Source organism: Ambystoma mexicanum, chromosome 1q, assembly GCF_040938575.1.
Source record: "Ambystoma mexicanum isolate Mex_15411 chromosome 1q, UKY_AmexF1_1, whole genome shotgun sequence".
In the NCBI taxonomy this organism is placed as follows: domain Eukaryota; kingdom Metazoa; phylum Chordata; class Amphibia; order Caudata; family Ambystomatidae; genus Ambystoma; species Ambystoma mexicanum.
Window position 1 is genome coordinate 738,171,169 of NC_090922.1, and position 12,428 is coordinate 738,183,596.

The 12,428-nt window shown below is 40.6% G+C and overlaps 1 protein-coding gene across 2 annotated transcripts in view; it reads right to left on the bottom strand.

The window, feature by feature from the left end:
• Window positions 1-7,811: 7,811 nt before the first annotated feature.
• The window catches only part of BRINP3 (BMP/retinoic acid inducible neural specific 3), a 1,196,593-nt gene continuing 1,191,976 nt past the window's right edge, over window positions 7,812-12,428 (bottom strand). Inside the window, exon 8 of one of the 2 annotated variants that reach the window (XM_069641339.1) lies at window positions 7,812-9,301. In XM_069641339.1, coding sequence (XP_069497440.1) covers window positions 8,185-9,301 — 1,117 coding nt within the window. In that variant the 3' untranslated portion in view covers window positions 7,812-8,184. The remainder of the gene's footprint in view (window positions 9,302-12,428) is intronic. The other variant, XM_069641340.1, reaches the window with a different exon arrangement.

Below are 12,428 nucleotides of genomic sequence, written 5' to 3' on the forward strand. Positions count from 1 at the left end.
CAAAGCTCTCCCCCTCGGGTAGCTGCATGGATATATTTGTCCCTGACGAAAGTGGCAAGATGCAGATATAAGTTTCCCAAAAATTGTGGAAGTTGCATTGAAGAGAGAGCTTTGGATCTTTGCCAATATGGTTTTGGGGTCCACCTATCTCTCCTTTTACGGACACCAAAATTAGTGAATAATGCCAGCAATCAGGAATCTGACCATAAAAGCAGATGCCATTGGAATTGCTGTTAGGTAATGAGGCCCGCATTGCCACATTATCCTTAAACAGGTCAATCTGGACAGCATCAGACCCAACGTTCTTGTCTGACCAATATGCTTTGATAATGGCAGTTACTTCATCAATGAAAAACTCTTCCCTAGATATATCAGAAGGAGCTTGGCTCAAATCCCCAATCTTCAAAATATCTGAAAGACATTGCTGAAAGTTTCACATTCCTGAAAAACACTACACCTACGCATTAGAAGATATTTGTATCTCCTGACTACTAAGATTGTTTCTGCTACAACCCTGGTGTAACAAAATGACTTCTGCTCTGCTGCAGCATAAGAATAAGCAGTGGCTAAACCGCCTACACTGCCCCCACATTTCTTCCAATGATAACAATCCCAACCATAAAAGTAAAACAGTCACAGCTAAGAAATATACCTCCATAGCCTTTTGCGGTAATGTGTGTGAAGGGAAGGCGATACTCCAAGAAGGAGCGTCAAAGTGATCCAGTAGCAACCTAAACATCACAGTACAACAGTACAAAATAAAACACATGATTATTGAAAGTTCTATAAATATATATACTTGAATAAACTAACCAATTTATAAATACATATAAAAAACACTATATAAACCCACCTCTGTGGCGTGAATGCAGAATATGCCACAAAATAGAAAGATGTAGCACTCTACGTAATGAAACAGGGGTAAAAAGACGATACACCACCACAATGGATTTAAACGGATATGTTGTCTTTCAGTGACAAATGTTGCAAAAGTGACCAAATCAGTCCTTAGGGCTCAGAGATTTGGCTTTAATATTCTTGAGAAATACTAACCATCATAAACTAAACTCAGGGATGGCTTATATTTATTTGAATGTACAAGTGCCACCAGGATGGTAACTCTCATAGTTATGTGGTATGGGAACAGAGGCACATATCTTAAATACCATTCTTGTGCTGAAGACATGGCTGTCCCTGATGCTGTCAAGAGGGCACCTGTGACCTCCTCATTTGTTCTGTGCCACTATAGATCAGGCACTGCAGATCAGGACACTGTTGCAGCAGGGCACAGGGCTATATGATGCTGTTGCTTGGAGTTTGCTAAAAGTGGGGGTCTGTTTAGCTTGCCACCCTTTCTGAAGCTGAACTACCCACATCATTTTATTATAAATCAAACTAAGAAAACTGGGGCTGTTACTCCCTCGCCACATTGCAACCCTTCACACCTAGACAACCAACCTCAAGAACCTAACCGAATCATTACAGTCAGTGGCATCTATCAGAGCACCCAATACTTGACACACCTGCTCTTCAATAGCTGTATAACAGGTGGCAAACATGCATGCCTCACATGAGAATATGATCACTACCAGGTCCATAGTCTCGAAATTAAAGGAATTAAGCAAGGGATCCCTAGCTAGACGTCAGGCGTTTGGGAACTAGTTATCCATTCTCGCCAATCTGAGGCCCTAGCAATCTTAAATTGGGCAATATACAATGTTCTAATTGTATTAATCAAGTCCCAAAACGTGCCTAGATTAACTTATACTGCAACAGAGTACCCTAAGCAAGTATAACATTCCGAAAATGCAAGTCTTGTCCCCTCAGCAAGAACGGAGTCAGGAGCAAGGGACTGACATCTAATTGATCTGTCACTATTGGAAGTCATGGTGCCCATAGAGTACCTTGCAGTGACCTGGGAATTCCTTCCATATGCCACCAAAGAGGAGCTCAATCACAATGGCATAATAGTCACTCTTGATATGTTCAATTATGGTCATATCATGAACCAACTGTCAATTGGGCCATTGATGACACAATAAACAAAGGTACGTTAATAACGTTATAATTAAATGTGTCTCTCACTGGTCTATCTCAGCAGCTTCACGTGTTAATGTCATACACCTGGGGTCCCTTACAAGGAATGTTCCAGCTTGTTTAGATGTAGTGCAAGCAAATAAGTTTGAAAATAAGTGAAGTAGTCTTTGTACTGTTTTGTACTATCGTGTGCACATACATTTCGAAAAACAGCTTACATGTTGCATTACATGCATTGCAAGCATTACAAGGAGTACATGCTTACTTGTAATTTAGGCATGGCACACAGCATTTAAATTGATTAATCTGGAATTTCCTTTCTTTTTACCATGTGCAAGAAAGTACATAGGAATAGTTTGGCCTGCTGAGCAATCCATTGGTCTTACACCAGCATTAAAAAGGTCATGCTGGAATAAAACCAGCCAGTTTTGCAGACAAAGGCTGAATGCATGGTGGGAATGTACATCCCATTCTGTGGCCCTGCACCACCTGCAAAAAAATGAAAAATCTCTTCCTGCAGTGTCAAAAAAAAGACGTTGAGAGAGGCATAATACATGTATGCCTCTTTGCAGGTGCCGCAAATCCTCGAAAATGTTGTTACGTACTGGCCTTCCAAGAAGCTGTTTTGCAAATAAGAAATCATGCTTCTTCCTTTATATGAAGAATGAAACAACATTTCATCTGGCGGTGGGCTGTACCATGTGGTCATTTATGCGTGCCCTAAGTGATAGGCTGGAGTGAAGTGAGCGACTATAACAATGGGTGAGACACAGCTTCCATCCGCTATAGGCAGCAGCTTCACAAACCCATCTTTTTGAATTGATGTGAATGTTTGTTTGGAAAAAAGCTTTCACAAACAAAAAGTAAAAGGCAATCAAAAATGGCTGACAAAGTAACTCTACAGCGGGTGCTGATGAATGAGTGTCCTTTCCAATTTGTTCTCAGTCATTGACCAGTGAAGGAGCAGTTGGGTGGCATCAGCAAAGTAAAGAGAGGGATGGTATATTTCGATCAAAGCCAATAGGTTGGCAACGTTGGCAGGTGAAGAAGAAAAGGAGTAGGATGTAGTGGCAAGCAGCTTACTCATAACTTGTGCTTTAATCGGTTGATAGTAAAAATGACTGATGAATATCACCAGGATAACAGTTATGCAACAAACTCTGAGGCAGGGTATTTATTTCATCCCAGGGAAGAAATTAACATGGTGCATGGTTCTGTTACCATGCAGAGGCGTAGCCAGGGTTTCCTAACAATTGGGGCCTGAACGCAAAGTAGTTGGGCCCACCACAGTGACTTTAACATCTCTAAATGCCTACACTGCGCTGCTGAGTGGATATGTGCAGATTCTGGGTGGGCTTTGCCTGCTCAGGCCCTACTCTACCTACACCTCTGTTACCAGGTAGTAGGCCATCCATGCTGAGGGATTTATAGGGTTAAGTACCACAGTACTAAGATGCTGAGGAATCTGTAGGGAACTAATGTTGACAGGTTTGGGGGAATTGTGGAGCAAATATATATGGAGCAGGAGACCATCAAACAAAAGAAAGGATTTGGTATAGTGTTAGGATGCAAGTGCAATGCCCCAACTGCGGAAAGAGGTTCAGGCTCAGTAAATTGTATTAGCTAGAAGAGCTGATCATTTAGTGTCAGTATTTTGCTGTCTGGTTTGGCAGCTCTGCACACTTGTTATTTGTAGTTAGGGTTGAGACAATTTAGAAAGGATTGCAGAGCCTTACGCGATGAAAAAAGGAGCAACAATGTAATAATGTTATTTGTTATATTTAGAAGTTAGAACCAGGGTGTATTTAGTAGGTTTGTAGCTAGTAGAAGTGATTGATGATGTGCTTTGGTTGTATTAAGGAGATCATAGAAAATGCTCTCCTAGTTTAGATCTAGGAAAGCATTTGGTAGCAGGTGAACACGTAGCTGAAGTGTCCATCAGTGAGATCGCGTAAGGGGTGTATTGTAGTAACGTTAGGGATCTGTGCCACGGTAGCAAGAGCCCTGTTACCAGTTAAGTTTGCTCTGTCCATTGAATTAGATTTTTATGCATCCTTCCCCCCCAGCGAATGATTAGACAGCAATGGTTAGGGATGGAGTGCAGATAGCAGTTAATTTTGCCAGGTGCAGATAATTACATTTTGGTTTCTGATGTTACATTAGTGTTGCGCCCATGAAGGACGAGGCTCACATGAGAACAGAGCCTGGTGTTTGGCAATGCCAAGGTGTCAAGCTAGGGTTTGAATAATACTCCCCCCTTTGAGAAGTGGCTGGTCCATTTGATCTACAGGTAACTAAGCAAATAGAGCAAATAAAATGAGAAATTCATCCCCAGCAGCAGTGCCTTGGTTGTGTTTTTTTTATAAAACACCTAGTTCCCAAGAGAGATAAGCTAAGAGGCACACTAGGGAAGTAACATGTTATAAGATGGGAGTCACAATAGGGGATGCCTAAAGAACCCATTTGGGAGTGCCAAATTGTATGGTCTACAGAGAAAGCCATTGTATTTCCAGATGGGGTTGACCTAGTTGTTCACAACACTCCCTGATTGGGTCCTCTCGGAGGTATGCACATCACAGGTTAGCCAAAGTTGTCTTGACCAATAAGGAGAGAACATTATTGCAACAATTTAGCTCAATATAGTGGACCAATCACATTGCAGTGTTTACAGCTGACTGCACAACTAGGTCATCTTGTAAGGGATTGTATGTATGCATATGTAATATGCACATGTAGTATGCATATGTAATATGTGGTACATATGGGGTAATAAAGGGGTAATGAACTATAGGGGATGTTTAGATTTTTGCATTGGTGTTAGTGAATGGGAAACATAAGGTTATGTTGTATCTGACATGTTTTGCTTATAATAATTTCTGGTTTTCTGCTATAAAAGATGCAACTTGAAATGAGTGTGGAGCCTTGTTTCTGTTTTCTTTTCTACAGAACTGACTGATGCTCTCAATTGTATTTTTATGTAATAAAACATTGTTTTTCTTGCAAACTGTGCACTTATTATTAACCCCCTTTGGAGTGATATTTATCGATCATTGTAAGGGCCTACCCTACAATAATCGGCACCAAGAGGAGGCAAAGCAGAAGACCAGACAGGCTATGCTAAACAGCAGTGCTATGGCTGGAGAAGGCCGACAGTCGAAATGCGTGAACTGGCTCGATAGTTTGACCTTAGAAGTGGGCAAAACACAGGCAGCACACAGAGAGGTTTGTAAAGAATGGAAAGAGGGTTAAACTCTGAGATTTGCCTGATAATAATGTTCCGAGTTTGACCAATCACAGCACTGACAGTGTCACACCAATCACTAATGTACTAGTGTACTAATTTATGGTCGAAACTCATTCTCCCTTATTGTCTATTTAATGCTCGCCTTAATCATTTTTTTTTGTGCTTTCGTGTCCCTTCTATACCAACTTGCGGACGATGTGGATGAAGCCTTCCTGGGTTTTATTATCAGATATGTGATGTATTGGACGTTTCTGGGGACTTCAGGCAAAGAAACAACTTATGCTTTCCCCCTGGTTTAGTCAAATGGCCTTTATAATTGCTTGGTTGTTTTACTACAATGTTAACACATCTTTATTTAAGGTTGTATTTTGTATTGTCTGTTTGACTACCTGCATGCAATATCTTTGTATATGCAATACATTTTAATGTAATAGCCCATGTATTGTACTTTTCTCTTCTGCCTCTTCCATTTCTGGTTCCTAATTAATATCCCCTCTTTCCAGAATCCACATGTTGACGAGTTACTGCTGCCCGCCTTCATCGCCTTACCTTTTAATGTGCCTACAGACACTGCAGATTACAGGCCCGGTTTAGCTTGCAACATGATTAACTCAAAGACTCAATCAAATCTTTTTATAAACTGTTGGTCAGCGGCCAAGTCCATTTTTCAATATCTGTGCAATATTTGTAAAGGTGTTCTAATGGTTTGGATGCCATCTTCTTTTTCCCTTGTTGTCGCCATTGCTATGTAGTAACGCTATTATGAACGGTAAATATACATTGAATATTGTCCTTTACATTAGCAAGACCTGCCTGGCAATGGGATCATGCAACAAGGGGAGGCTTGAGGAACTGTTGGTCATTTTGTTATATATGATTTGTGTCCGATTTGTAAAGAATCTTAGAAGACCCTTTTTTTATGAATTTACTAATTAGCTATCTCTTATGCTCTATGAGCTACAACAAAATAATACACAACGATCAAAGAGGTTCAAGGCTGTGATGAAACACCCCATTTGAGAAAGAAGTGAATGGTTATGTTAAAATACGAAGGAGTTTGTTTTGCTCACCACGGTATTTGGCAGTAGGGGACCGTTCGGTGTCCACATACACATAGCCAGGTTCCCACCGCTAAATTGTAGTCATTTGCACGGTGGAGTGGAGTGCAAATGTAGAGGGCAAAAGGTGTATATTTGTACTCCGCTGTGCAAATGAGTAAACACTTCTGACCATGCTCACATGTCAGGCAGCATTCAATTACAATTATAAACGCTGCCTTCCATGGGTGCATGGCAGGAAGTGCTTACCATGGTTCCATATGGAGTCTGCTGGCTTCATGCAGCAGCAAAAAGCCAGCTCTGGTGCTGGCATGAAAATGCATGCTGGTGCAAATTCTGGAGCATTTGTATGCCAGAGAGGAAGAGAGGCGGTGGAAATGTAAGTTGCATTCCGCCCACAATCTCTACCATATAAATTGATGAAAATGTGGCTTGGCGTGAATGAAAGGCATAAAGGTCTTTGCTTTTATGCCTTTCATTCACGTTAATAATCAAAATGAGCTCCAAATAGTTCATCAAAACATCATATTGTACAATGATTGGTCTCTAAAAGGAGTGTTGTGTTTTCTCACCTTTACTATTGAAACATAAAAATCATTCAAAACAAACAAAAAATGTCAAGCCATATCTTCGAAAGGAAAATAACATGAGCGTCCTTCTCTATAATTGCTAAACTTAGATATAGATGTTACTGATGTTCTTTGTGATTCGAAAACCAGTAGCTCGTGGAAGTTCCCAATTATAGACAGTAGAAGAAATGCAACCCGCCCTTTTCAGTGCTGGATCCTAGGCTCTGGAACCCTCGTTTTCCGGTCATTTTAAAACCTATCTTCATTTTGTTGGCAGCCAGACGACATTAAGAAGGGTAATTAGGACCTGATTATTTGTCATTTGGATAATGCAATCTGTGCTTGGATTGCTTGCCCGAGTACGTAAAGTCTTGCAAGATGATGTCATTCATTTTGTAATGCAAAGCCAGTGAATTATAAATCTTACCACCTGGGATAGGACACTTATGAAAAAATGACCTTTAATACCTTTTCATCATTGAACTACACAGTTCTTAGTGGAGGTCGATGTCGTCTTGTCATTAAAATGATGCCATATGTCACGAACAATTTCCTTGTTGTGGGCCACAAGAATCCAACATGACTGCATTGGTTGTACAATCATTGCATGAAGATAAAATGGTTCCTGTCTTTTGTTTTCATATTAGTTGTGCAAAGGAACATGGTATTATTTAACAAGGCCAGTAACACCAGTGTGGTTGTTTTAATGGTAGTACCTTCATTAAAACAGAACATGTTATTGAGTGTCAATGCTCTACGATTAATGAAGTTATCACAGTAGTGAAGTAAGAAATCTGACCTGATGCAACAATATTGCTCTAAGTTACTGTTAGAAGTTAAGAAAATCCCCCAAAAGTATGCCAACAGATACACTGTGTCATGAAAAAAGAGAGTCTCGCAGCATTTCTTTTTAATAACTCTTCAGCTACAAAACTTTATTGGTATCCTTTATGTTCCCTCTACAGGACTTAGTGCACAAATGCACCGCCACGGAACATATAAAATTACAAATCAAATTTGTTGTAAAAAGTAGAATGTCTTTAGGTTGGTGTCAGTATTTATTTCATTCATAAACCAAAAGCTGTAGGTGTAATACTGTATATTCATCGTCAGCATGTTCATGGGTTTCATTTGCCATCAATTGTTATTGTGTGATATAAGACAGATACTTGAGAAAAAAAAAGAAGAATTGTAATGCACTTTTCCAACATAAACTGTTCCACAAAAGCACTGTAAAAAGTCTTTCAAAGTTTAGTCTTGTGCTTGGCTCTTATGGTTAACTACACAATTTGGTTGTTTCGTATTCCACTGTGTTTGGCAATTTGGCATTAAAGGCCTGGAGAGCAGAGAGGATCCTCACCACTTCGCTGGTCGATAGCTTGAGTCTATGACGGAGCAGGCATGAGAAAAGGTCTAGGCGACGTGAACCAGGTGGGGAGAGTTTATTTACACGGTCACGTATCTCTAGCAACTGTAAGAGTGCCGAGTCCTGCGATCCCTGAGTGTAGGGGTAATCTAGCTGCAAGATCAAATCTCGAATTGCTTCTGGGTCAAAGTGCATGCTATAGCCAAACACCTGAATGCTGTTGATTTTCATGTATCCAAGATTGCGTGAGGGGTCAATGAATTCCAGTGGCTCATAATAGATACTTTCATTGCCGTTTGGGCCGTTGGATTTTATGCGACTCCTCAGGTAGATGTGGACTGTTTCAAAAAAGGACTTCCATTTGTTGCCTAGAGTCAGCGTCCAGTTATAGCACTGCATGGGTAGGTCCAGCCTAGTCCGCTCCCAGTCTGGGAAACTGTTCTCATTCACAGGCATAAACCAGCTCTCAGTGTGGCTGCCACCAAAAGGGTTGACGTACACTGCCAAAACAGGCTCCAAGGTGCTGTTTTTTGTTAAACAAATCTGAAGGGAGAGACCCAACATCATGTGCACCATGTTGGACTTGTACTTGTTGCTCTTCAGGGTAAGGAGCATGCGTTTGCGCCATGATGGGTCAAACCAGCTGTTGAGGCGCATGTCATTGCTGATGAAGATTGCATGCACCTCTATGCGCCTATCTGTTTTCTGTAGCAGATACTTCATCTCGAGGTCTTGCATGTCGGTCTCAAACCCAATATAGTGCTCAGTAGAGTCTGCCACCTCAGGCTTGCAAATTCCTTGGCTCAGCATGTATCCAGTGTTGCAGTTTCCACAGCGAGTGCGATTATCCAGTGCGCAGGTCAAGCAGGCTGCCCCGTCGCCTATCTCGCAAGGTAGGAATCCCTGGCAAATGACCTGGTCATTTGGGCAGGTGCATGAATGAGTCTCTTCAGAGAAGCTTCCAAGTAGCCCATTTTCACTACAGTATAGAAAGGACTGCATGCGGTTTAGCCAGTAAGCAGAAGATCTGAAATACATAAACAAAACAAAAAAAACATGATCACTGGATTTGGCTATAAAGGAACAGGAATATTATTAGCCAAAATATTAAATCCCCGCATGTTCTACATTTCTTTTAGCTCCTGCATTGCTTTGCTGGAATTGTTTTCCAAAAATGTTAAGCAGTTTTATCTGAACATCAAAAATATATAAGTCCTAAATAAACTCAAGTTTTGCAAAGAAAGAAATGTGCAAAAGAGTACAAGCATAACATCATTAAATAACAACGCATTGTCATGCTTTATTGATAATAGCCTTGTCTTGTGATATTGCTTTTGAATGGAGAGCAATCTTAAGTTTACTCATAATTGAAAGTGCTAGAAAGTGCCCTTTGCACTAGCATTGCACAGTCCACTTTGCTTCAATGACATTTTGCCAAATGAAAAATGGAGAAATGCCACAATGATTGTTACACTGGACATACACTCTGCTATATATGTTCCCGCCTTAATTACTACGTACTATACGAAAGAAAGACTGATCGTATGGATGGGATGAAGCTGTAGACTTGGTGCTCAATCAGGTGACCAGTACAGTATAGAACCGAACAGCTGTGATGCGTGTACATTTACCTTAGGTCCGCCACTTCTTTGCAAACGTCAAAGAGCAGCTTTAATCATCGAAAGCTGCAATGCCATGCTCTTCCCATGCCACAATTTCTACGTAAGGTACAGGTGATGTCACATTGATCATCTCATGGATTATGTTAATCGTGTATACTGGGAATGCTAAATACCTATTTTCTCAACTCCAACACGTACCCCCATGCACCAATGGAGAAAGTCTTAGGTTGTGGAACAAAGATGTCATGTATCACTAAACGTGAATTGAGTCATCTTTATTGAACTGCTCATGTAGTATAGAAACATTTAGAGAGCTTGCCTATTGAAAAAAATGCCCATTGTACATCAAACACAGTTTCTCAGACCTGCTGTTAGAAAGCTTTGTAATATACTTTCATTCTAAGAACGCTGAAACAAAAGCCTGACTTTCAGGGAAAAAAAGAAGGAACACAAATGATCACTGTTATTCTACCCACCTCCATCACTGTGAGCTTGACCATTAATCCTTGTTCATCTGTTATAGTGCCAAGAGGTCATCTGGTTACCTGGCATGAATGTTTTTTTTATAAATCATAAAAAACATAGTCAATTCCACCAGGGCAGAATGGGGATTCGCTCCAAACCACTGGGAGGTTCGCGGATTTGGTATAGAAACTCTCCCAAATGATTTCAACCATAAATCAAACATAGCGCTACCTATCAACCTACCACTCACTCCCACAACCAAACAACCATAGGAACCGTAAGAACATAAGAAGGCTGGCCAGAAAATACAACAGACAGATGTGAATCCCACAGACGCACAACTGAGCGAAACAACTCCATTCATCACAAAAAATTGGCGCAACACAAAGAATGATCAAGGCAAGCAGACATAAGACCCAGAAGAAAACATCAATCCAAAACACAACCTTCTTGACCTACTCGACGAAGAAACAATCTGATGGAAAAAATTATCAATTTCACCTGAAATTACCAACACTGCCATCAAAAGACAAGCAAAACCCTGAAAGCAAACAGATACAATGCAATCTAGTCAATGCCAGATTAATGTCAAAACATATAATAAAAATATACCAACTACTAAGCGACGGAGGGAGAGACATTCTATTCCTCACCGAAACCTGGCTAACTCACAACTTCAAGTTAATAGCACAAAATTCCCTCCCCAACAATTTCAAATTGAAACAAGCCAACTGAGAAGAAAAAAGAGGAGGAGGTCTCGCTGTTGAACAGAACAACCAGGTAAAGATGACAACAGCCCCACCAATAAACATCCCAAACTGCAAATCACTCCTCTTGCACTTAACCTTAGATCAACAAAGCAAGAATCATTCCTTCTTATCTACAACTACGAACATGCAATCTTACTTTCATGGACACACTTGTGGATACCATCACGACAATGCCATACAATATGATCACCCAACCATACTGGGAGATTTCAACATCTATTTCGAAAAAGAAAACATTGATTCACCCAAAACACTAACAAATCAGCTAGCAACAATGCATCTGCCACAACTGGTGAAGGGAGCGACACACACAACAGGCCACACACTAAATGTAATATTCTGTAACAAAAATGTGGTCACAACCACACCCCAAATGCCAATCCTCTGGAGCGACCACCTGATAATACACTTCCTGATCCACCCACCAATGCAAATACTAATTAACCCCCATAACATTAGCTGACAATGCACCTGAACAACCATTCAACCCCTTACCCAAGAAAACAATGGTGAGATGGTTCACACTGCACCTCAGAGCAATGAAGAAAACTAACAGAAAAAGTGAATAAGAATAGTGGAAAAACTATGATCAACAGAAAAAGAAAATCACATACCAAATACAGATACAACTACAAAAAGTGAAAATACTCAAAGCAAAAAAGACATATTACAACACATGAATCACAAACTAAAACAACACCCAGAAAGAGTCGTTTAACATCATCCATGAGATAAGAAACCAAAGAGCATGCAACAAACACCCACGTCATCATGAACACTATGCAATCACCTGCAAACCACTTCAAAAACAGAAACATCCAGCAGGTCATTAAGAGCAAGCCTAAAAGCACCAACAACCCCCCTAACCCGCCTTTGCTGGAACCATCTACAAGACTAAACAATTACCCATCAATTTTGACAGAAAAATCCTACTGCCTAGTGAGCAAAAGTAAAAGACCTCTTCCCACCAGACATACAGAAGACTATCCTCAACCAGAAAACACCTGCAGAATATTTCCTCAATCTCTTCGACCAATCACTAGTAACAGGAACTGTGCCACAAGCCTTCAAATCAGCATACATCAAGCATCTCCTTAAAGACCCATCGGGAAACACTGAAGACCTAACCAATAACCGATCAATCTCAAACATTCCATACCAGGCGAAACTCCTATAAAGCTACATGTATGAACATTTCCTGCAACGTGTAGAAAACAATCGGATACTAGACCAGGTACAATTCGACTTCAGACCCATGCGAGGAACAAAATCTGCATTTGATTCGATATGGGATGAC